This window comes from Lonchura striata, chromosome 1 (genome assembly GCF_046129695.1).
Source record: "Lonchura striata isolate bLonStr1 chromosome 1, bLonStr1.mat, whole genome shotgun sequence".
NCBI lineage: Eukaryota > Metazoa > Chordata > Aves > Passeriformes > Estrildidae > Lonchura > Lonchura striata.
Window position 1 is genome coordinate 456,621 of NC_134603.1, and position 25,803 is coordinate 482,423.

A 25,803-nucleotide genomic window follows, 5' to 3' on the forward strand; every position below is an offset into this window, starting at 1 on the left:
AGTGCAGGACTTGTCCTAAGGACTGATTCTGGGCACTGACATTACTGTGACTTGTCACCTGGCAGCTCTGGGCAGAGCACAACAGCATTCTTCCCTTCTCTTATCTATGGAATCCTCCCAGCTGCTCTCCCCAGGCTGGAGCCAGATGGTCCAGAAGTCCTGACCCTGGGAGGATGGGAGGTGGAAGGCAGCTCAGAGGGATCTGGAAATTCTGCTGAGCACCTGGGCCCTTTTCTTTAACAGGCTCCATGCACTGCAGATTCCTACTGCTCCACATCACCCCGTGAGCTCTACGCAAGGATACACAGCCTGAGAAGTCACCAGTACTCTGGAGGATCACAACTCCCCAAAGGATATCAAGGGATATTTAAGGTAAAGTTTATTCTGAATCAGGTTATGCTTGTTTTCACCGAGAGTCCTCTGTGGGGTGAGGGTTCCAGGTGACACTGATCTGGTGTGTGACTCTTCTCTGAGGTCGTATTTCAAGGAGTGACAGGAGCACCAGTCAGCCCAGATGGAGCTGAGGATCCAAATTCCCACAAATTTGTGGCTCCAAATTCTGCTCCAAATCCATCTCTGACAATAGCTGGATTAAGACTAGAAAAATAACTACAGCCACAGAGGCAGGAGAGAACACCAGGAATCAACCCACAGAGACTCAGAGTTACTGACACTTCTACTAGAAACTGAATTGTCAGAGAACTGGAGGCAAGCAGCGTCAGCAGTGAATGGGTTTGAAAACTTCTACCACTAGTAGAGCAAAGGCATAATTCCTCCCAGTTATTCAGTTCACAGCTTGCTGTGGGCTGGAGGCACATTTGGTCTCTATTGCTCTTGTGCAAGAATGAACATGAAACACTGAAGGACAAGAAAAACGTTCCAAAAATGGTGACAGAAATTACCAGGGATCTGGCACTGGGACAGGAACTTCCTTCAGTATTCCAGTAGCCACCACGGAGTGCTGGCTCCATCACTGGGATAAATTTAATCATCAAAACCAGTTTTAGAGACATAATCCCAGAGTCAAGGTTTAGGAGGCCCAGCAGAAAAACATGTCTTTGCTCAGGGGCCTCAGGATCCCAGGAGGTCCAGGGAGCCTGGAGCATCCACTGCTAACTCCTCCTGCCACACCAAGGGAAGGGGCCACCAAAACATATCAGTGTTTTTTAAAATGAGATATGGCCAAGGCTACTTCACCAATCATAAAGGCTTCTTTGGGTTTTTTTTTGACCCAAGTATTTTTAAGTAATTTCAGTATAAATTTTGGCAAAGTCTTTCTCTACCTGAGCCTGGACAAATGGCACTTGCTCAGCTCCAGCAGCATAATTTGGGGCCACACTTGCTATATTCACAGGTGTTGGGAATGCTGATACTGACCCACAGTACCTGAACTCTCCTGGAATGTATTTCAATCCATATATCCATATTCAAATCCATAGACTGCCCACATTAAAACTGGCAGGAACATCCTTTGCTCAGACAGAAACACAATGAAATCAGGTTTGCTGAAACCACATCAGACCACACTGAGTTCCTTCCCAGGCAAGGAATGAGACATTTTAAAGGAAAAACCTAAATCTGATCTGAACTGCCTTTGCTCTGGGCTGAACCAAGAGAATTACTGAGGCCCCCTCCTTCCCAAATTAGTCAGGATAGTTTGAGTAGGAAGAGACCTTCCAGGGTCATCCTGTCTAGCTCCTGCAATGGGATGTCTTCAATTGGATCAGGCTGATGATCATTCTGTAAGATCATTCCACGTCCATCCAGAACCTCACCCTGCTCTTGTGGGACAGCAAATGTGGACAAGCTCAGGAATTGCATCTGCAGAGAGAACCCAGGGAAACTTCAGGTGTATCTGAGCCCAAAACCTGACAGAACACCTGAAAAATGTACTCACACCTCTGCCAGAAGAGCAGATTCCCCACTGACAACACTGAAGAATTCCATTTTCCCTCTTCTTCCAGTGACTCTGACTGGATAAATTACTGTCGTAAGAGAGATGCCTGGAAACTCTTAAGTCCTCAACAGGCTTGAGTCTGCTGATCTATTTCTGTGAAATTGTGTTTCTGTACAAGGCTGAGCCAGTGAGCAGAGACAAAAACTGTCACAGCAAAGCAGAGAAATGACCATGTGAACTGAGGAGCACAAAGCCATAACTGATCAACAGCATCACTTCTCCACTCAGGGCAGCTTGGAGTTGTGTATTCTCATCTTTACTCACAAAACCTCTGTCAGTCACAGGGTGCTGGACAGAAAAAACTGATTAAATTTGGGACTTCCAAGCTCATTGGCCATTTTTCTTGAAGCTGCAGCTCAGCCAGGAGGTACCAGCAAGTAACAAGGGTGAGCTTTGTGAATACGACAGGAACATCACCAGAGAGGTAAACAGGGAGGTACAGCACAGCCTAAGAGCAGCCAGGGCAACAGAGCAGTAACTACAGAGAGGGAATGCCCAGAGCTCCACCCCATGGCACTGACACCAGGACAGAGATCCAGAGCTCCCCATGGCACTGACAGAAGGACAGAGATCCAGAGCTCCCCATGGCACTGACACCAGGGCAGAGCTCTGGAGCTCCCTGTGGCACTACAGTGGAGCAGAGATAACCTGTGACACCTTCCTTGGGAACTCACAGGCTTGGCACAGCCACTGCCACAAACAGATTCTGCTACACAAATGATCTCTCACCACTTTCTCCATTTCTTCTCTCTCCCACTGAGTGGCTTCTGTCACCATTTCCATCTCCTAGGAGAGAGCAGAGTTAGAGGCACCTCACCCAGTGCTCTCTCCACACCTGCAGCATCTAGAACCTCATGAGGGTGTCACAGTCCCATCCTAGCGTGTTCCTGGTCCACGTGCTGAGCCCTGCTGATCTCATGCCAGGCCCAGTGCACAGCACACTGCAGGCTACATGCACCAAGGGAGACACTAAAGACTTCCAGAAACTGCTTCCACTCTGCAAGGTGCTCCCAGCTCAGTCATACACCCACCTTCTGCAGGATCTCCAGCTCCTCGGGGCTCAAGTCGCGGTCAATGGAGGAGATGCTCTCCAGGCTGTTCTTGCGCCCAATGCCAGCAGCGAACGGGTTTGCAATGATTCCTGGGGACATCTGCAAAGCAAATGACACATCACATCTGAGGGAAGCCCATGGAATTCATTCCAGAAACTCCCTATTCCAGCCTCCCACACACAGAGTACCAGGACAATCCCAAGCAAGTCAGAACCAGAACTTTTCCAACAACTTGAAACCTTATTCCATAGAATCCCAGACTGGTTTGGGCTGGAAGGGACCTGAAGAATGTCCAGCTCCATCCCTGCCATTTAGGCTGACAACTGTACGAGAAACCCAAGGTCTAAGTAAGCTGCATTTAACTGATCCAGGTGCAAGAAGGGGATAAGGAGAGCAGAGACTGGCTTCATGTTCTACTGGAGAACACAAAAAATGTGACTAGCTAAGCCTTGGAAACAGAAATCTGAGAGGGCATAGGATTGCTGCAGGGAAGTTCTACCCTGTGGGGAAAGACGAACACCAATAGAGCTAGACCATTCCTTGTAAAAGAAACACTGGCCAAGAAAAAATGTATATAAACAGGCTAGTGAAAATGAGCTTGAAAACTTATTTTTTTCAGTGCAGTGCTATTGTGGAACAGTTCTAGAACTAGCAGGAAAAGACAATCCTGAGGAACCACTGTTTTTCTGGACTGGAGAACCCCTCCAGTTCAATATCGTAGGTCAGACTTTGAAATCTGGGACCTCAAAAAAACCAGACAGATCTACAGCAGAAGGCTGGGAAAATCAGCATTCTGTGAAGTGTGAAATCCTCTGAATCCTTCCCCCATTGGGGAAATCCCCAGGGCATTGCCTGGAGAGACCTGCCATAGAGTTCTCCCCATCTAGGTGGACAGAAAGGACTCCTCCACAGAGCTTTGCACCCACCCCAATTCCTTTCCGCATATGTCCTAAATTCTGGTGGTTTCTCCTCTCCCTGTTTGCTCACTGGCTGTGGTATCCCTGGTGGCCAGCCCTGTCTTCCCTGTAGGCCAATGCCCTTTGCACTGCCCCTGTACCCACCCCTACTTAAACCTGTGGATGCTGACAGCCTGGGCAGAGAGAAATTCAGATAAACTTTCTCAGGCATTGCTCTGGGAAGCTTTGAGAAAGCTCAGAGAAAGAACTAAAACAATCCTTAATCTTTGCAGCTGGTGTTCTGAACATGTTGTTTACTTGTAAGATGCACACAAGAAGGGTGCTGTTCCTAATTAGCCAATGATGTGAGGGGTGTTGATTGAGGACCAATCAGGTCCAGCTTTGTCAGAACTGTCTATAAAATAATGTGTGGTGTCTAACAAATTTGGCATTTGCCTTCTGAGAACAAAGGAGTCTGTGTTGCTTCATTCACCCGTCCCCAATACAACAGCGACACAAAACTTGTGCAGAGCACACAGTCTTGTCTTTTGTCTCTGATTCCCCTTCTGTGTGCTGAAGTAAGCCTTTGCAGGAACTGACCTTACAAAAGGCCCTTCTGCCTCCCTTTGCTAAGCCAGTGGTGAGTGTGGTGGGTGAACTTGACTGCCTTGCCTCAATGTTTACCCAAGCAACTTTTCCACAGGAGATGCTTTCTGGGGAACAGGCAGCAGCATCCTCCATCTAAACCCCACGCTGCTACAGCTGGTGCCCAAACTCGCTGGGATCCACCTGGGGTGACTCTGGTGACTCCAAGGGCAGCTGGCCTGCAGCCTCACCTCGATGGCAGCGGCGGCCTTGGGGTCGAAGCCATCGCAGACCAGCACGAGCAGCGCGTCGCCCACACCCCGCAGCACCTGCACGGCCTCGGTGTGCGTCATGCCCAGCAGGCTCTGGTGGTTCACCTCCAGGATCCGCATCCCCACCTGCAGGCGGCCATCCCGGGCAGCGGCCCCTGAGGAGCTCACCTGGAACACACCAAAGGGTGATGGAGCAGCTCAGAGACACCAGAGCGTGGGGACACACAGCACACACAGGCAATGGCGACAACAGCCTGCAGCTGCAAGGCAGGGGAACAACCTGCAAGAACTATGGAGTGGGCAGGACAGGAAGAACCTGTACAGGCTGGTGGAAGGAACAGGTGTGGAAGGATCTTTTATGCAAGATAAAAGAATGTGAATTTGAAATTTGTTGTCCCAAGGAAAGAAGCAGGTGAGAAGGAAAAGCTGGCACATCATGATGCAGCTCACAGAGAGAGAAATCAATTTGTGGTGGGAGAGAGACACAATGGAAATGCAAATGAAGACAAACTAAGGAGGAAGGAGGCAGGGATCAGACATGCAAAGAGGAAGAAGAGGAAAAGGACCACTTTGTCTCCTGGTTACCACAAATATCCAGGGAAAATCAGAGGCAGGAAAACCCCTCTAGATAGGACAGATAGGAGAGGCTGAGGGGAATAACATAGCTCAAAGGAGAGCAGGGTAATTAATGATTTTGGTTCTCTGCAGGCTAAAACAACAAGTATTGGGAAAAACAGAGAGGAAAGATGGGGTAAACTAACTCTGTGCCATGGCTAAACTGTAAACCTTCTACCCCCAAATCCTGTAACGCTGCAGGAGAGAAAACCAGACCCAGCTACTCAAAACAACTGACAGTTAGAATAATCACAGGTTTTCTTTTCCTGCTGTTAAAAATGTCCAAGGTGAATGTGCAGCTGCCACTCTGAAAGAGGGAATTTATTCTTTTCACTTTAAAACAGTTACAGCCACATAACAACAAATGCTAAATGTTCCCTTGCTGCCTTAGCAGCAACCAATTATCAGGGCTGACTGCCAATTATGTAGTGTCTTCAGCCACGAGGATAACTCACATCAGTTTCTACCCCAAAAAAAAACATCAGCTAAAGAGGGAATCAATGACAATAAGGTGAACACCCAGAGTCCTCCTTGTCAGCAGTAAGTCCAAAATGACACCACTTATTGTGTGCTCTACTGCCAGGGAAGAAGCAATAAAAACTTTTTGGAAAGGGTTGGGAGGAGCATAAACTGATAAGCATAAGTTGAACAAGAAAATATGTAATTTCTGGAGGAAAACTGATGTGAGATTTTTGTGTGCCACAAGCAGTCACCTAAAGAAGGAAGAAAGTCACACAGACGGTGCATGGCACAGGAGAAAAGGTTAGGAATTCCTGATGCTTTCCATGGGATGAGGAAAGAGCTTGCATGTCTAAGTGGGCAGGAAGGGACAGGCACTGGGGGACCAACAGGAATGTGGGTACAAGAAAAGATGTGTGGGTTTGCATAATAGAAAAAAAAAAACCACAAGAGAAGAAACACAAAGCAAAATAAAGGCAAGCAGGAAATAAAATAAGAAACTGTGAAGATGCTGTAGAGGAGGAAATATGAAAAGACAAGGACTTGTCTCCTTTGCCAGGGGGAGAATCTCCAGAACTGATTCACCAGTGAAAGATGAGAGCACATTCCAACAGCTCCCCCAGGGTTCACCCCTCTCCCTGGCAGTGCCTGCAGAGGTGGTGCTCTGGTACCTTGGAGATGAAGATGCCTTCATCAGTGGGATCGAACGGATTGCCAGCATGGCCCTTGGCTCCACCCCGGATGCTGATGCCCAGCTTCTCTCCTGGAGCTTTTTCAATGCATATTTCCTGGAAACACAGAAGAATCTCCTTGTTTCTGGGCCAAGTTCAGCTGAAGGAACACTCCTCAGAGTGACCACAGCTCTAAATGTCCTGAAAAGGGCCTGAATTAGCCCCATGTCTCATTTGGCAGTTTATTCTTGTTGGTGAGGACCTGCCCTTTTCTGTTCCCTGATGAGAGTCACCACAGCCATAGCAAGAGATTCTCACCACGTTCCAGCTGGAGACACACTTACAAGAGACTCGGTTCTGCCAAAGGAGTGATGCCTCAAGTTTTAGCTTTTATATTTTCCATTCTGTGCTGCTTTAGTGTGTGGATCTGGGCTTCACATGAGGGGATGGTGAGCTCTCTGCACAGAGCAGGGAGACAAAACAATTCCTTCTCTAGCTGGGGAACAAGGGCAAATGATCCAAATCTCAGGCCCAAGAGCACAAACAATATGGGCCGAAGAGAGAAAAACAAGAAGGATGGGACTGCATGGGCTAAAGCTGGAATTGGACAATGAACTCCAATATGCAAGTGGACCAAAACCTATAGAAGTGAGACACCCTGTGACTGGTCATCCATTTTTTGTAAGTATTTTGAGTTCATCTTGCGTGTAGCCCTGGCTGGGCTCTTGTGCTGCCCAAGGCGGATCTGTTGAGGCCTCCTAATAAATCCCTCCTTTATTCTTTAGCTCCATCTAGTCTCTGTTCTAGGTCAGCCTTCACAAGACATCAGGAGAAGGAAATTGCACGAGTCTGGCTGTATCCTAGTCCCAGACCTCCACCTGGTAAGAAACTGCCCCAGAAGGCAGGCTGTGGTTCCCCCCACACCCTGCCTCAGAGCCTACCTGCATGCCAGGTGGAGGGGGGTCTCTGCGGACCAGCATGGAGAGCTCCTGGGTGTTGGAGAGCAGAGCGTTCACGGCCTCCTGGTGGGTGGCGTGGCGCAGGTCAATGCCATTCACCTCCAGAATCCTGTCCCCGACGCGGAGCCCGCTGCGTGACGCCAGCCCTCGCGGGATGACCTGTGGAGAGCCACCAACACAACCAGAGAAGGCGAGTCCACTGTGAAGGAGGTTTTACAGCGATTTCTGCAAGCCAGAGAGGTCTGTAACAGGATCCATGTGTATGCCTGAAAGAATTCCCTACCAAGGTCGTTGACACAGAAACCAATAACGAAAGGATAAATAAGAGAAACCTGCAGCTGCCTATTCCAATGAGCACTTTGTCTTTCCTGGCCAATGAGTAAACTTATGAATTTTGTAAGAACGTATAAAAAGCACGCATGCTATAATAAAAACAGTGTGAAGCCTTCTGAAAATGGAGTGTGCTGCTTTGTATTGTCTCTGTCTCAACTACAGCAGTCCATCTCTCCTTAGAGATGTGATTGTGTCCCTGGGCATCCTCCATCCAACACCCTGCAGGCGCGCTCTGACTCCTCTCTCTGCAAACAGAATTCCCTAAGAGGTGACATATTTGCGAACATGGACAAAGAATGAAGTGGGATGTGCTTTGAAGTGCTATTCCATATTTTATTCTTGTATTCCCAATTTCATCTGAACCAATCCTGTGCCAGTGTTGCCATTATTTTGAGTGTGAGTGTACCCAGAACTGACAGCACCAGTAATGCTCCAGTCCTCACCCAGTGCTCTACAGGGGCTCCTGAGAGCTGAACATATAACCAAACCTATGTTCCTGGTGAAACAAAGGAGTCAGCAAGGAAAGGGTGAAATCTGTGAGCACATGGGAAGCAGGGATGGTGGGAAAGAGTCAGGCTTTGAGAAGAGCAAATCCTGCCTCACTGACCTGCTAATGCACTGCAAGAAAAACCATGAAGGAAGAGGCCTAGCAGGCATCACTCCTAGAATTCCAAACAGACCTTAACAAGGTCTGAACCCACCCACAGGTGTCAGAGGAGTCAGGTTCAGCATCTCCAAGTGTCAAGAGAAGTCAGGAAGCAGAAAGGGCTCCACAGAGATGACCTCTCCAGCATCCCTATTCCCATGAGCATGGACATGCAGGACTGTGAGGGAATGGGCTGCAGCCAGTGGCAGCTATGTGCTGTCCCTGAATGGCATGAGCTGATGTCACCACTGGAATGAGAATGTGGGATCAAAGGACACTAGCCCGAGTGTAGCAGAGCAGCTCTGAGTGCCCCAGTGATCACACACTGTCTCACCAGCACCTTCCCAGTAATGGCTGGCTTTCTGCAATGCCAGCATCCTCCCAGGACTCATTAAAGCCAGTGTGAAGCCAGTAATTTCAAAAGCTAACTGGGATAAAGGTTTGGGGCTTTTACACTCCCTCAGATGGCTCCAGCAGCAGCACATCCAGTACAAACAGCCCTCCACATATCTCTGTCCTATGCCCTTATTTCACAAATCCATCGTATACATCAGGACCCACATCAAAATCCTTCACCTTAATCCCAGTAATCAACAGCTCAGAACACCCAGAGCAGCTCTCCTGGGACTCTACCTTGGAGATGAAGACACCTGGCTCATGAATCCCAAAGGGATGGCTGGAATGGTCACTGCCTCCCACGATGCTGAGGCCCAGGGGACCACCTGCTTTCACCAGGTGAATTTCCTTAAGGGAACAAGAAGCAGTGTCAAAGGCAATGAAGGATATTACATACAGACCACAAACACAGACAAACATGGAGTCAGGGGCGTTTTGCATGGGTAAGCACAAAGTGAACACTCATTGGACAAGGGGATTCCCCATGTGGGACTCTGCAACCTGGAGAAGAGCTGGAAGGGGGCTCCAAGAGAGCTGGAGAGGGATTTTGGACAAAGGCCTGGAGGGACACAAGAGGGAACAGGTTCTCCCTGAGAGTGGGCAGGGTTAGATGGGAGAAATTGGGGAGAAATCCTTCCCTTTGAGGGTGGGAAGGCCCTGGCAGTGGTTGCCCAGAGAAACTGCAGCTGCCCTTCCCTGGAAATTTGCAAGGCCAGGTTGGACAGGGCTTGAAGCAAGCTGGGCTAGTGGGAGGGGGTGGGTCTGGATGGGATTTCAGGTCCCTTCCACCCCAAGCCTTTCTAGGATGACACCTCCAGGCCCCAATAACCCAGCAGGCTGGTCCCCATCACAACACCCATCTTTCAGGATTGCAGCATCCCCCAACAAAGCCAAGCTCACCTCGACAGGGTACTGATCCTCCAGCCCTTTGGACAGGTGGTTCCTGGGCGGCACCGGCGTCTCCTCAGGCGGGCTGTCCCCGGGGCCGGGGGGCGGCGGGGGGGAGTGCATGCGCCCGCGGGGCGAGCCTCCCTCGCCGGGCTGCTCGGCGCCCTCTCTCTCTACCAGCAGCACGATGGTGGGGGAGGCCGTGGTAAGCAGCGCTACGGCCTGATCATGCCTGGCTTCTGTCATGTCTACCCCATTGATCTAGAACAACCCGCAAACTCGGCGTCAGAGCGGCCCTGCGGCACTTGGGGAGCCCTGGGCAGCCCTGCCCTGCTGGCACCTCTCAAACGCCTGTGCCCCAATGCATCTCGTGATCTCCCAGGCACCTGTGCATTCCCAATGATCCCAGCTCTCTTCCCACTCGGCTTTCCTGGCCCTTTCCCCATTCCCTGTACGGCTGGTGCCCCACAGCACCACTGACACGGTGCTGCAGGGGACCACGCCAGCCAGGGGCGACATTCCAACTCCCACAGCCAAATGTCTCCACGTGGGAGAAGCAAAAGGACTGATTTCCAGCAGCAATGCCACAGCATGGGCACGTGCAGAAGCTCCTGCTGCCTTGTCACTGAGCCACCTGCCCTCATCAGTCACCCAAAGCCCCAGCCCAGATGCTATGGGCACGGTTTGATGGCTGACAGGACCTGTTGCTGGTCACTGCGCCACTGGCTGCCCATGCTGACCATAGTCATGGTAGCCAGCTCTAAGGCGTTAGAAGCGACCCCAAGTACAGAGATATTTGAAAGAACAGAGAGCCTTTCCTAAAGAATTAAGATTTAAAACTGCCCCGCCTTGAAATTCAAAGGACCAGAAAGGACATGGCTGTTTTCCATGGATGTACAAGAGGCAGAAACCTGAAGAGAGCCATGGAACACAGCTAGAACAACAAAACTAGACAGGAAAAAGCTGAAGCTGAAAATTAAAAGGTTTCTAGTCATCAGGTTCTGGAAAAGCTTTCCAAGATGAACAAAGAGGACATGAAAAAAGGAGCTGCCAAGATGGGCTTTGATCAGCTCATGAAATAACGACGTGACTGTAACAGTCACAGCAACTGGGCTTTGTAGGCCAACTTCCTGCTGCCTAATTCCCAGAAATATTATTGTTACTCCCCAGCTCCTTCCCAGAGAGCAGTTTCTGGATTAAGCTGACATGCAGGGCTTTGTCCTGACCCCCCATGACCCTCCCAGCACCCACCTCACTGCCCTGTCCCACCCATGGCTTTGGGTACTGCTCTCCTTAGGACAGCGAGGGAGAAGCACAGCCCTGTACTGCCCTGGGAACCCCCCAGTGTCACCTCTGCCGAGAGCACTGTCCCCAAAGGACACCCCTGGCACGAACCAGAAGGATGCCACAGCAGCAGCTGGCACGTGCCCGCAGAAAGAGGAAGGATGAAAGGGACCTAGGCAATGGCTGCTGAGCACAGGACAGGGCACCAAGCAGGAAAGGTGACAACCATACAGGTGCACAATCCCTAACAGAGTGCAGGTAGCACACACACAGCTCAGACACTCCTGGGAGGATCCTCAGAATCACCAAAAGCAATCACACAAAGGAATCACCACATTAGAGAAGCGTGACCAAACCTGGCAACCCATCTGCAGAAGAAATGGAGATTGTCAGGGGCTGTCTCAGCACATCTCTGGTAGGAAAGGGCCAAGTGGCTGCAGGAAGCTTGAAGGAGGTGTTGTGGTAATATGCAGCACTCATTATGGGACGTTTAGCAGAACAGAAAGAGGACTGGAGGTGAGGAACAAGCACAGGGGAATACAGGGGAGAACAAGAGGCTGCTGGTCAGTGCTGGTCTGGCCAAGCCCTGGGTCTGAGTGCACATCTGCTCTGCCTTCTCCCCACATGCTGCATTTACTGGGCCAGTTCACTCTGTTCTGGGTACGTGTGGAGAGCTGCTGGTAAAACTCAAGCTGGACTAGCCAGCAAGTAGGAATCCAAAACATGGGAAGACTCAAGAGGTGGCCCAGGAGCTGGATGAGAGGCTTGGGTCTGACCAAATAGCCTGGAATACCTCGCTGCTGGAGCAGAGGCTGGAGAGCTGCAGGCAGGAGCACTGCCTGGGGTGAGTGAGGGAGGATATGTGCCATCCCCCCAGCAAGCTGGAGCCTGATGAGCCAGAGGGCAGCACCAGGAAGAAGCTGGCTGTGCTCCTGCCCTGTGAGCACTACCTGCGCTAGGTGTGCACCTGCAAGAGTACTCCCCCGCTCCTGCCCCTGTGATCTGGGACCAGCTGTGTCTGCAGCTGGAGTTTGCACCTTCCCCCGCTGATGGCTGCAGCTGGGAGCAGGGAAAGCAGCAGCCATGAGTCCAGGGGACTGAGAAGGGAGGATTCCTCGGCTCCTCTGATGGTTAACAAAGGCAACAGGCAGAAGATACTCAGCTCATTGGTTCCATCACCACATCAAGAGTAAACATGCTCACTGAGAAGGAACAAGATGCTCTTTAAGGTCCTCTGAATCTAGAACACTGCAATGACACTGCACATACAGACCTGCTGCAGCACAGCTCACTCTCGTTTCTCACACCCCCTCTGCTGTCTTCCTGCCCCTGAGAGGAGGAGGGTGGTCAGATGGGGTCAGACCAGGAGGGCACAGCGGTGCCTCCCTGGAGCAGGGACCAGGGCACAGGACTCCCTCCAGGAGTCAGAGCTGTCCCAAATGTAACAGCCCTTGGAGCATTTCACCCAATAACTCTCCACTACCTGGCAATCCTGGTGGCTACCCAGCTTTTGGGGCAGCTAACTTTCCATGGCCTTTATCTAGCTAGAGAGCAAGGCCAGCCATGCAGCATGGCTCTCTGGGTACCATGGGGAAGGGACAGTGTCTGTCCTTTCCCTGCTCCACAAGATTCTTTGTGTGCCCGGGAATGATATTATCCTGAAAAATCTCTAAGGGGTCTCCACATGTCACCCACCACTATCCTACATCTCCCCACAGTCAGCTTTCTTCCCAGTCCCATCCCAAAAAAATCAGCTGCCCTTAGCAACTGCTCCCAGTCCTGCACCCTCCCTGCTGGATTCCCATCCCTCAACTCCAGCTCTCCAGCACCCCCTCAGCAGGTCTGTGTCCACTGTCTTCCCCCCACAAAATGACTCCCAAGAGACACAGGAACACAGGGAAGCTGGGGAATGAGTGACAGTCACTGGGGCATGTTGAGGGGTGTTAACTCAGGGGAGACCTAGCTGGGCTCTTCAATCCATGTGCTCAAAGCTCCCCATGGAAAGTCAAAGGAACGATCCCAGTTCTTCTCCCAAGGAGAAGTCCAGGAGGATCTAGAGCACAGGGGAAGAGCAGGAAGCTGTGCTGTAGTTATTTTCTTAAGAAAACAGAATTCTTTGGCAAAGTGAGAGCTGGGCATGACCAGGAGAGCTTTGGAAATGGGCCCTGTACCCAGCAAGGGTCCTCCCCTTCCCCATGCAGATACAAGCAGCCTGCACCCACATCCTAGAAACCATGGCATTGTGGACGCTTTCCAATAAAAATGGGCAATTGCTGCCTCCAAAGAGTATGGTAAGCAGGCTTGGAAGTCCTGGGAGTGTTCTCCTGAAAGGTGACATGTTCCTGCACTCCTCAGAGGGGAGCATGGGATCTGAGCTTCAGCTGGTGCCCAGCACCAAACCTCTATGGTCACACACACCTCAGCACAGGGAACTGAGGGAACCCTACTGGGGGTATCAGGAATATTGACCAAACCTTTATGGTCACACACACCTCAGCACAGGGAACCCTGCTGTTTCAGGAATAATGACAGCAACGCCTCAGCCACATCAAAATCCAGCAGAGGCCCCAACTCTGTAAGCCCTGAACTCACACATCCCATAAGGAATTCACTGCAAGCTATTACTAGGGAATTAGATCTGCTTTTCCTATGAAGCTGCCCATGGATATAAATAGAGCTGCTGAAGCAGGGTGAAAGCAGGCTTGACTTTTGAATCTGTTCTAAGATTTTGTGTCTCCTTTTTCCACAGGTTGAGCAAACCAACCCCAAATGATGGGCCTCAGTACTACCTCTGTACCATGAAGCATCAAAACATGAGCAAATCCAAAATAATCCAGTCTATCTGGCATTAATCAGGCTCAGGGCTTGATTTTGGGCAGTGGGGAGCACTAGAAGAGAGTGAGTAATGCCATACCAGTTCCAGCTTCCTGCCAAGACATCAGTGTCAGACCTGGGCCCAAGCTCCACTAAAATGTTGTGCCTGAGCAAATACAACACAGCCCCAGCACAGGGATAGAGCAGACAGAAGCCAGCACTGACAAGGCTGTATCAGTGTTTACTCACGCCAGCGCTGTGGTAACGCGTGCTCTTACCACAGCAGCTGGGCCAGAAAGCCACCACCAGCACCAGGACCTGCAGCTTTCCCAGAGGCAGCATGCGGGGAGAGGCTCAGAGAGGCTCCCGCAGGAGGGGAGCGAGGACCGGGAGACAGAGACACAAAGTGTGAGAGCAGTGAGATCCGTGGGGACAGGACGGGAGGCTGAGGCCAGAGCTCCATGTGAAGCAGGGAAGCACTGAGGTACCCCTGCCCTGCTCCACAGCACTCCTGGGCAGCTCCTTCTGCTGCAGCCCACCCCACTGTGCCCCAAGGGCTTCCTCTTCCCCCTGGCTGAGCCCCCCAGGCTCCAGAGGGACACCAGGCTGGGCAGTGCTGCCGTGTCACCTCCCTCCATGCCATGCCTGGGGAAAACACTTGGATAAAGCATTTGGGGAAAGGGGAGGTGTAACTGCACCCACCACCGGACAGGGGAGAACCACCCAAATTAAATGCTCTCCCAGAAGGCTCAGGCACTGAAAAAAGGACTCCCAAAATGCAGCTCCAGTAACAGAGAAGCAGCCCCTGCATGAGGAAGGGCATGGAGCCGAGCCAGCCCCTTCCTTGTACCCACACTCACCGAGATGACTCGGTCTCCGACGCGCAGGATCCCATCCCGGTGGGCTGCTCCGCCCTCTGCGATCCGGGAGATGAAGATCCCCTGTAGCACAGTCAGGAAGGTCAGAGCAGCCTGGGCTGTCCCCCACCTGAGCCTGGCTCTCCAAACCCTTTCCCAGACACCAGGCAGGTCTCAGTCCTCTCCCCTCCACAGACCTTTCCCCTGCCCTGACGCTTCCCGTTCGTTCCCCAACTCCACACAAACCCTCTGCTCACAGAGCCCCTGGCAGCAAAGTCCTCCCATGGCCCAGAGCCTGGAATCTGTGACAAGAGGGCAGCAGTAGGATTAGATGTCACTGTCGGGGATTGGCAGCCCCAGCCACCCTCCTCCTATAAAAAAGAGGGAGAGGGACTTTGGACAAGGGCCTGCAGTAACAGCATAGGGGGAATGGCTTCCCACTGCCAGAGGGCAGGGATGGATGGGATCTTGGGAAGGAATTGTTCCCTCTGGGGGTGGTTTGGCCCTGGCACAGGGTGTCCAGAGAAGCTGTGGCTGCCCCATCCCTGCAAGTGTTGAAGGCCATGGTGGACAGGGCTTGGAGCAACTCGGTACAGTGGAACCTGGCTACAACAAGGTGAGGTTCAAGGTCCCTCCATGCTAGAACTCCATGATTCCCTGACTTAAGAGCACCTGGCTCTCAGAGACCACCTGGCCCACCAGCCCAGGGCCAGGCTGCACAGCTGCATGCCCAGGGATGAATGAGGAGGATGCATGGCCCCGGGGGATCAGACTGACCGTGTCCCCAGCCCGGTAGGGAGTAGAGCCCTTGCCGCCAGCGATGCTGAAGCCGAGGCCCTTCTCGTTGCGCATGAGGCAGGTGGAGAACCTCTCGGTGGCCGGGGCTGCCTCGGGGCCCTCGGGGAAGCGCAGCCCCCCACGCCGCTCCCGGGGACTGTAGTCATCCTCGGGCCGCAGCGGGGTGACAGTGATGGCGTTCTCGGGCTCTACCATCCGCTCCCGCAGCACTGTCATAGACACGGAGCTGCCCGAGCCCCGCAGCGCCTCCACGGCCACGTGGTGCTCGGCACAGTGCAGGGACACTCCGTTCACCTGGGCACGGAGAGCGACAGCCTGCCCTGGTACAGAGCCCAGCAAACACCGAGCCCCGACCCCACACCCAGACCGACCTGCACCGAGCCCCGACCCCACACCCAGACCGACCTGCACCGAGCCCCGACCCCACACCCAGACCGACCTGCACCGAGCCCTGACCCCACACCCAGACCGACCTGCACCGAGCCCCGACCCCACACCCAGACCGACCTGCACCGAGCCCCGACCTCACACCCAGCCCATCATCATACAGTGTCCCTTCACACTCAGCCCAACCTCACACCCAGTGTCCCCTCACACTCAGCCCAACCTCACACCCAGTGTCCCCTCACACTCAGCCCAACCTCACACCCAGTGTCCCTTCACACTCAGCCTCCCCTCACACCCAGTGTCCCTTCACACTCAGCCCAGCCACTACTGCCTGAGAGAACTGGCTCAGCCCCTCACACCCCACCTGGGCCCTGCTCCCACAGGTGTATCCAGACCTCTGGGAGGTTTTCCTGCATTCCCTCAGCACCTGCTACCTGTCTCAGGCCAGGGCAACCAAGGAAAGGCCCTTTCAGAGGAATTCCTTCCCCACAGGGAGTCCTGAATTCCCTACACCTCTATCATCCCCACAGGCAACATCCCAGACAGATACCCTCCCCCCCGCCCGCCCACAGATCCATCTCTAACAACAAAATTCAGCAAAATTCAACACAATTCAGGTCGACCCCTGTTCATCTTCCAGAAGGAACATGCACCTGCTCACACCCTTGGAACACCCAGAGCTGTCAGTGTGACAGTCCCTTGGTGTGGAAATGTCCCAGAGCAGATCATCCCAAGTGTGGCATATAAGGGAGAACCAGGGGATCAGGCCCAGGCAGCCTGGGATAGTAGAAGGTGTTCCTGCCCATGGCAGGGGGTGAAATGAAATGAGTGTTAAGGTTCCTTCCCACCCAAACAATTCCCATGGCTGGCTCCCTGGGTAAGAAGTTATTTTACAGGGTTCACTTTTGCTCTGCCCAGGTGTGTATTCTTGTATTGTATTTCTTCCCACCTACATCAAACAACACTTCAGAGCTGGGCCAGAGTAAATGCAGGAGAGCATGTAAAGCAACGAAAGAGTCACGGTAACATTAAACAACTATCTCTGAATCAAAGGGATTTTGTTTAGCTCTTATATATCTCCCAGTGCTTCATTTGGTCTAAAACATGTGAGATGCAAATCTATTCCAAATCATCTCACACCGCCACTCCAAGCTATCAGAAGCATTTGCTTTGTCAGGAGTCAATCCTTACCTCCAGGAGCTTGTCACCAACACGGACCCCTGCCCGAGCTGCAGGACCCTCCTCAGACACACGGGAAATAAAGATGCCCTGGAAACAAAACCCTCTGTTCTATGGAGAGCCCATTCCTTACCCCTCTGGAGTGCAGAGAGCCGCCTCAGCCCCTCAGCTCTAGTCTCCAGCCAGTCCTGAGCCCAGAATGAGGGGACATGGCAGCTCAGGAGCTGGGAAGAGGGAACAGAAACCCCATTGCAGGGGTACCCCAAGGTGACAAGGGGGACAAAAACCCCACGGCAGGGCTGCCCCTGGTGAGACAGGACCACGGAATGACACCTTAACCCTCTTCCAATGGAATTGAAATCACACGATGTAGCTGATACCACCAGGTGGAAAACAACCTCACACCCTGTGCGCCACAGCTGGGGAGGAAGCCCTACTCCCATGGCTGCTCCAGGTCAGCCCATCCTGGCTCAGGGCAAGAGTCTGCTCCACCCCGCCAGCCTCCCCTCCGGGGGGATTCAGGGCTGCTCCCAAGCAAGGACACCCCACCTCCAGCCGGGGAGAGACAGTCCCCAGAGGAGCTGCCCCAGCAGTGCAGGGCCCAGGCCTTACCTCGTCGTCCCCCTTGTAGGGCGTGGAGCCCTTGCCCCCCGCGATGCTGATGCCCAGCCCCCCCGTCTGCCGCACAATGGTCAGGGTCAGCTGCAACAGAAGGGACAGGGGGCACGGTCAGGGCACTGGGAGCAGGGAACGGCTCCTTCCATGGAAAACGGCAACTCCCAGTCATCTCCTGACACTGGGGAGCTGTAGGTGAGCCATGGCACCCGTGGGACACACTGGGGGGGAGCTGTGGCACCTGTGAGTGAACCATGGCACCAGTGGGTGAACCGTGGCACTCATGCCTCAGAGGCAGCATCACCACAACACATGGAACAACAAATCCCTTCCCACGGCTGAGCCCTGACCCAACAGTCACCCTGCCCACAGTGGACACAGCAGAGGGGATTCCACCACAAGGCAAACTGGGCAGCCGCAGACTGGAACTGGATCACAGAACAGGGACAGCACTCACATCACAGCCTGGCTCTGCCATGGGGCTCCCTTTAAGTGCAATTCCAGCAACCACTGGAGGATCCCAGGTCACCCCAGTGTAGTGTGCAGTGACAAGGATGGCACCTTGTTCAGAAGACTCTGGATGGACACTTGGTTTTGTTGTATTGATGGAAAACAACACACAACTCCAAAATTCCCATCTGCTCTGTCCAGATGCTCTGCTTCCCTCTGCCCCAGCTGCTCAGGATCACAGCTGAGCAAGCCACAAGTCTTCTTCTACCTCCCACCTCCTCATACCCAGTCATGCCCACTGCCAACAGCTGATCTGACTCAAGCTGAAGCTGTTTCATTTAAGGACACCAGCAGGAACCATTCCCAATGCCACAGTCATGAGAAGGAAGACAGGGAGCATGTGGTAGGACACAGGGAAAGGAACAGGACAGACAGGACTCTCTCAGGGCCAAGGACCAAGGAGCTGGTGAGCTAAGTGACAGAAATGAGCACAGACTCCTCTAGAGAACTAAACTTGCTGTCCTCCATGTCACCTCTTTGGAAACAAAGCCCAGGATGGAGAGAGGCTGCTGCAGAGATGTCAAGTGCCACTGTCAGCTCCACATGGCCACAGCATGGGCAGCAAAGGAAGCAGGAGACCACCTTAACACTTCCCTTCACCCTCTTTCGTTTCTGTAATGACAGAACCAACAGCTTGTGGAGCTCCATATTCTGCTAAGGTTAAAGCAAAAACCAAACCTAATCCCCCCCTGAAATGTGAAACAAGCTGAGGTGCTCTGCTTTGCCAGTTCCTTTGATGCCCAGCTAACAGCACAGCAGAATGCTCTGGGATGTTCCCAGGGAAATCCCTAATTCTAGACCTACCATCAGTTCACTGTCTCTGGTGCAAGAGCCAGACAGAAACTGAGTAAAATTCCAAGTTTTGGAATACCCAAGTAAGACAGAAGTGGGGTAGTCACAAGACAGCACCAAGACAGCCCAACTGAAACAATCTCCTGACCAGACAATGCTTCTTACATGACTACATCTATTAGGAACTAACTGCAAAACCCATGTTTTTCCACCCAGACTAACTGCACTCCAGAAATGCTCTGAAGACTCATACCTGTCTTGTTCAAGGAGTGTTCAGACCATGCTCTCAGGCACACAGGAGGATTTTTGGGGTTGTTCTGTGCAGGGCCAGAAGCTGGACTTGATGATCCTGGTGATCAGGAAATTGTGTAATTCTACGTTCAACACAAAAGTTTCTAAGAATGACAGCAAACCAGGGCTTCAGGCAAGGATCACAGACTGATCTAACAGCAGGATCCCAGAGTTTCCCACGTCTGCTCAGTGCCCAAATCCATTGGACAGGATCATGATTTTGGACAATGACTGAGGACTGTCTGATGTCACTGGTCACAGAAAGTCACTTCCAGCTGCATGACAAGCTGATGCTGTAAACTAACAGAAAGATATGCCACCAACCCCCTGGATTTCACAAATTCAGCAAACCAGTCTAAAAATATGGGGAAACCTGCCAGAAAAGCCAACTGGCCTGAGGGGGAAGACCCTTCTATCCATCAACGTACACTGAAAAGCAACACACCAAGGAGAGAACAAGCCAGATTAAAAATACTGAGACAACTGCAGCAAAGGGGCTTGAACTAGATATAAATATATGTAGGCTGAAAAGATTTCAAACTCCCAAGCAAATCAGTTCTCCCACAAATGTTTGTTTGAGGTCTATGCAAAGAATAACGGATGTGAACATGAACCTCAAGAAGGACTGGATCCAGCAGCCTGGAATGCCCTTCACGTTGCAGCTCTGGCTCTTTCCGGCTTTAAACCCTTCAGCTGTTTGTTCCCCCAAGATCCTCTTTCCTAAGGCTGCTCTGGGGCTGCCTGGACTGCCACGATGCTGGACTGGCACTGAAACCACAGGACAGAGCTGCCCTCAGCAGGGAGAGCTCACCTCCCTCCTTGCCATTGTTCCTGCCACAGATTTCACTGGGTATTTTACCCCCAAAGGCAGGGATCTACCCACAGCCAATCTCAGATGATCTGATCTCACCAAAACTCACTGCTTGTCCCTCTGCAGAAAGGACAAACCTTCATGAAGAGCTCATCACACTCCCAGTTCCTCAGCAGGGGTCCAGCCCTGCAGGAAAAGTGCTGCAGTGCCAGGGAGAAAGTGGGGAAATTAGAAAATGCTGCCATCCTTTGCCCTGGCTCCCACCAGGAACCTGCTCACCATCAGTGTCAGCCAACAAGAGCCAGGGAAGCAGTTCCACCTCGTGCCCTCAGTCCTGCCTGTGGCCCTGCCTGTGCCTCTTTGGCGACACACCAAACATGAACGGGGCCAACCCAGTTCTCATATGGCTTTTGGTGTCTTTTAACATGGAATCATGGAATGGCTTGGGTGGAAGGGACCTTAAAGTTCATCCACCCACCCTCCTCTGTTAACAGACTCACCTGCTCCTCCAAAAATTCCCAGCTTTCAGAAGTAACTGCACACCTGGACAGGCACACTTTCAGGTAGCAGCCAGGGACATCTGGGTTCTGCCCAACAGATTTGGGGCAGTCCAGATTTGCTGCTGTGCCATGCAACTCATCTTTGAGGACTCCTGCAGCCTGCCAGGGGCACGGCAGCCAGCAGCCATTGTACCCACAGGACTCAAGGGACAAAGCTCAGACCTGCTGTACTTGAGAGCTGCTGAAAGACCAAGTTCTTCCTGGAGACACACCCACAGCAGCAGGGCTCATGGGCTTCACATCCAGAAGACAGAAATTTATGAATGGCTGTACATGTGGATGCATGCAGCTGGGGTCAGTTCGGGGCCTCTCAGAACCAGAGCATCAGCAAGTGCAGACACAGGAACAGAGATGAGGAAAGGTCTGGAGCAGCAGGAGCAGCTGAGGCAGCTTGAGGGGGCTCAGCCTGGAGAAAATGAGGCTCAGGATGGACCTTCTCCTGACAGGAAGGGGGAACAAGGTGGGGGTCAGGCTTTGCTCCCAGGGAACAAGGGACACGACAAGGGCAAACAGTCTCAAGTTGTGCAGGAGTGGTTTAGATGGGATACTGGGAAAATTCCTTCCTGTAAATGGCTGTCCAGCCCTGACATGGATTGCCAAGGACAGGGGTGGAGTCCTCATATCTGAAAGTGTTCAAAACACCTGTGGATATGGCACCTGAAGACATGGTTTAGTGATGAACACAGTGGTGGTGCTGGGTTGATGGCTAAACTTACTAATCTTCAAGATCTTTTCCAACCTTACTGATTCCCTCAGTATCCAATCCTGGCATTTACATGTCCCAAAAGATTTGAGACTGTCATACTGATACAGGAAATGCACACTGCAACAAATAATTTAGACTTATGTTGGGACACACATGTGATGAGGGACAGGTGCCACGTGAAGGTGAGGGATCCCACTTTAAGAGCAGCTGAAGAATCCATTAAATGTCATCAACAGCCTTTTCAAAAATCAAAAGGGCTAGACAACTTGTGTTCAAGAGTCCCAACATTTGACTGAGATCTCTGAGGTGCTTATAGAGCATTTCCAAAATTCTGGGCTTTTTGTAGCCCGAGACCCCTTACCTTGTGTTGATGGACTGGGAGATTATGCAGAAGGATGCCTGTGACCATCAGCTCCTCACCCAGACACCATCTCAGGAGTAACTGAGGAACACATGTGGCTCTTAGCAGGCACACAAATGGCTCTCATGAGAAACAGCTGAATTCTGTGAAAACCAGGTCTCTCAAAACCCAAACTGTTTCATTCTGAGAAGACTCCAGACTTGGCTGATGAAGGTTCAACTAAGCAAATTTGTGCAAAACACAGAACCTGTGCTCCAAGACCTGGCAGTGGCCACAGTCAAGGCTAGTACAGGTGTGTGGTGTACAAGCCAAGAACCAGGTATGAGCCATCGGGAGAGAAACCAGAATTTGGGTTCCCTCAAGATCTGTCAGGCAGGGTTTTACTCTAAAGCAGACGGAACTGAAATAATTCTATATGAGGGGAGGCTGGGAGCCTTCCAATTCAGGAGGGGGAGACAGACCCTTTTTATCTTTTCATGCCATTAATAACTTTATAGAAGATGATAATTCCCTGTTTGTAATCACAAAAGAATTAGGGATATTCAATGGAACTCAGTAAGATACCAAATGAAATATCAGTGTCAGGCTTAAAAAATACTTTTTGATATAAAGCTCAAGTAAATTAATAATTGATTGCCACTAGATTCTGTGGGAAATGTATAAAAGGAATGGGAGAGGATCAGACAAAACCAAGGATAGCATCTCCACAGTGCCTTATACATGGGCATGAACAGCCCTCAGCTGCTGTCACTTGCCTCTGCCACACGTTCAGTCAGTGTAATACAACACAACACATCAGTTTGTAACTATCACACTAGAGCATCAAGGTTTAGGTTGGACATCAGGAAGAATTTCCTCCCAGAAAGGGTCACCAGGCAGTGGCAGGGGCTGCTCAGGGAGGTGGCAGAGTCACCATCCCTGGAGGTGTTCAAGGAATGACTGGATGTGACACTCAGTGCTCTGGGCTGGTAACGAGGTGTGGATCAGTCAGAGGCTCAACTTGGTGGTCTTGGAGGTCTTTTCTAACCTAAATGACTTTGGGATTTTGGTCACCTTGGGTGCACACAGCTGAGACAGGGAAGAGCAGGAGCTGGAGGCACTGATTCACCAGGAAAGATGAGAAGAGCTAAATCTGTCTGGCTTTGGTCAGTGACAGCTCATGGGGACAAGGAGACAGGCTGAAAATAACAGTGAGCAAAAGGGAGATGGGAGATTGCTGTGTGACTGCTGAGAGCTAAATTAACCCCAGACAGTGGGAAAGGAACACAAGGGAAAAGCAGCCCTGTGGCAGGAGAGCAGCCCCTAGGCACGGGCTGGAGGTTTCCTGGCTCTGGTATTATTCCTTCCTCTGTTCCAATGGGTTTAGTTCTCAAAGGAAAAGGTATCAGGAGGGCAGAGATGGTGGGCAAAGAGCAGACGAGTTTAAGCACTTCACTGACTTCTCACTGAACACCTCCACAAAACCAGTACAAAGCACAGAACCCTAAACAGGACCTTTGACAGAAGCACTGCGAACAGAGACAGGGACCTGCCACAGCCCCACTGGGGACAGGCACAGGGACCTGCCACAGCCCCACTGGGGACAGCAGCACTGAGAACAGGGACAGGGACCTGCCACAGCCCCACTGGGGACAGCAGCACTGGGAACAGGCACAGGGACCTGCCACAGCCCCACTGGGGACAGCAGCACTGGGAACAGGCACAGGGACCTGCCACAGCCCTACTGGGAACAGGGACAGGGACCTGCCACAGCCCTACTGAGAACAGGCACAGGGACCTGCCACAGCGCCACTGGGGACAGCAGCACTGAGAACAGGGACAGGGACCTGCCACAGCCCCACTGAGAACAGGCACAGGGACCTGCCACAGCCCCACTGGGGACAGCAGCACTGAGAACAGGCACAGGGACCTGCCACAGCCCCACTGGGGACAGCAGCACTGAGAATAGGCACAGGGACCTGCCACAGCCCTACTGAGAACAGGCACAGGGACCTGCCACAGCCCCACTGGGGACAGCAGCACTGAGAACAGGGACCTGCCACAGCCCTACTGAGAACAGGCACAGGGACCTGCCACAGCCCCACTGGGGACAGCAGCAATGGGAACAGGGACCTACCACAGCCCTACTGGGAACAGGCACAGGGACCTGCCACAGCCCCACTGAGAACAGAGACGGGGACCTGCCACAGCCCCACTGGGGACAGCAGCACTGGGAACAGGGACAGGGACCTGCCACAGCCCCACTGGGAGCAAATGGGACAGGGATCTGCCATGCTCAGGGTGCTGCTCTGCTCCTGCACATCCCTTCCCCAGGAGACTTGAGGACATTGACCACATTTCCCAAAGGGAGAAGGAAGCAAGGATGCCTTTTTAAAACATGGAATATGGTCACACTTGAAGCATCAATAAACCCAAGGTTCCTCCAGCTACGTGAATATTCACAATCACATGAGACCCCTATCTGACAGCTGTGTGCCAGGGCTATAGATACAGATCCAGATTACAGCGCTGCTGTGTGTCTATATAAAGCTCTGATTTCATCCTGGTGCATGGAAGAGATGTTTGCAGTGACAACAATCCTTCATTGGGACAAACTCCACAGGGAGGTGATGAGTCACATCCCTGGATGTGACAGGCTGGGTGTGAAGAGTTTCACCAAGGCTCCTTCCCCTCAAAACCTTGGGCCTTTCAAAGCCCCTTCAGCCTGGGCTGCTTTATGATTCCAGGATTAGTTATTTCATTAATGAACTACACAAAATGGGGTTCCAGGATTAGTTACCTCATTAATGAACCACACAAAGTGGGACTTAGGAAGCTGGCACTTCCCTCTCATCACAGTTGGAAGCCAACTTTGTCAGGGGCACAGGGATAGAAAAAAAAGGGAATCCTGCAAGGCCTGGCCAAACTATGGAATGCAGCAGGACAGGGTCTCTCTGGAAATGAAAACACTCAAATGCTTAAAGAGAAGCAAAAAACATTGTCCAAAGCTACCAGTCCTCAAACCATTATAGAACCAGAAACAGGATGAAAACCTACACCCAAGTTCAGCTGGAACAGGTAACACTAGAGCACATTGCATTTAATCTCTTCAGCAGCACAGCATTTTTATTCCTGTTCTTACTGATCCTTCTTGTGTGGTGAAACCCTTGGAGCAGCCATTTTTCTTCACTATATTTTCCACTATAAAATTCCACTGGAGAATCTTCTTAGCCCAGCAATTTCAGACTGTTCTAAAGGTCCTTTTACCCATCGTTTAACACACAATTGTAAGACTATAAAGACTGGGGAGTTTACAACTCTCTTAAAACCCACTCCAGTGCTGTGCTGCTAAGGGCAGGCCTCGAGGAGGAGAGCATTTATCCACTGAACAGTGGAATACGTGGAAAACTTTTGTTAAACCTGGCATCACCTGCCTCAGAACAAACAGGCAGAGACATCTCTAAGTGTACCTTGTTTGGAGGCCAAACCTCCCTAAGTCCTGAAGGATACAGGAAGAAAAAGCTAAAGGTATAATAAAGGTATGAACAAAGAGAAATTCCCATCCAGGAACAGGAACTGCCATATCTGAAATGGAAAAAGAAGCATGGGATTTAGTGGACTAAGGTCTGATACACTCACTCATGTTGCCTGTAGTCACCAAACCTGAGCTCAGGTAGATCAGCTGAAAGAAAAGGCAGGGAATAACTGGAAATCCCTCTTACCAGAGAACACCAGAAATATTTGATTTCTCTCATCCAGGAAAAGGAAGGCTGGAAGAAATCAGGACTGGTCTCCATAGAATTACACCAAAGACAAGCAGGCAACGGGTCAGCCAGCAGGGAAAACATTGTACAAAATAGAATGAAAACAATGATCTAACGAATGACAGATTAAAAGTAAGTTTTCTAATCCACAAGCAGAAATATGGAAAAGTTTTGGGGTTCTCCCTGAAGGAGGAATCTGTGTGTGTTACACACTGCACAACAGGATGAAACTAGCTGTATTTAATGAAAAGTTTGACCAACTTACTAAGCAGAGCATAGACCTGAGTTCCCAGTCATGGTAGGAGACTTGACTTCAGCACTTCCTCCAAATCATCTGTTATCTTCCTTGCAAACTCAGCTTTGCTG

At 51.6% G+C, this 25,803-nt stretch overlaps 1 protein-coding gene across 1 annotated transcript in view; it reads right to left on the reverse strand.

The window, feature by feature from the left end:
- SCRIB (scribble planar cell polarity protein) overlaps positions 1–25,803 on the reverse strand; it is a 101,744-nt gene that overhangs the window by 34,740 nt on the left and 41,201 nt on the right. The window contains exons 17-27 of the mRNA XM_031504127.2: positions 17,661–17,750; positions 17,061–17,138; positions 15,462–15,776; positions 14,688–14,768; positions 9,742–9,990; positions 9,079–9,189; positions 7,449–7,625; positions 6,508–6,624; positions 4,742–4,930; positions 2,989–3,108; positions 2,687–2,743 (exon numbers count right to left, since the gene is read on the reverse strand). Of these exons, the coding sequence (XP_031359987.2) occupies positions 2,687–2,743; positions 2,989–3,108; positions 4,742–4,930; positions 6,508–6,624; positions 7,449–7,625; positions 9,079–9,189; positions 9,742–9,990; positions 14,688–14,768; positions 15,462–15,776; positions 17,061–17,138; positions 17,661–17,750 (1,584 nt within the window). The remainder of the gene's footprint in view (positions 1–2,686; positions 2,744–2,988; positions 3,109–4,741; positions 4,931–6,507; positions 6,625–7,448; positions 7,626–9,078; positions 9,190–9,741; positions 9,991–14,687; positions 14,769–15,461; positions 15,777–17,060; positions 17,139–17,660; positions 17,751–25,803) is intronic.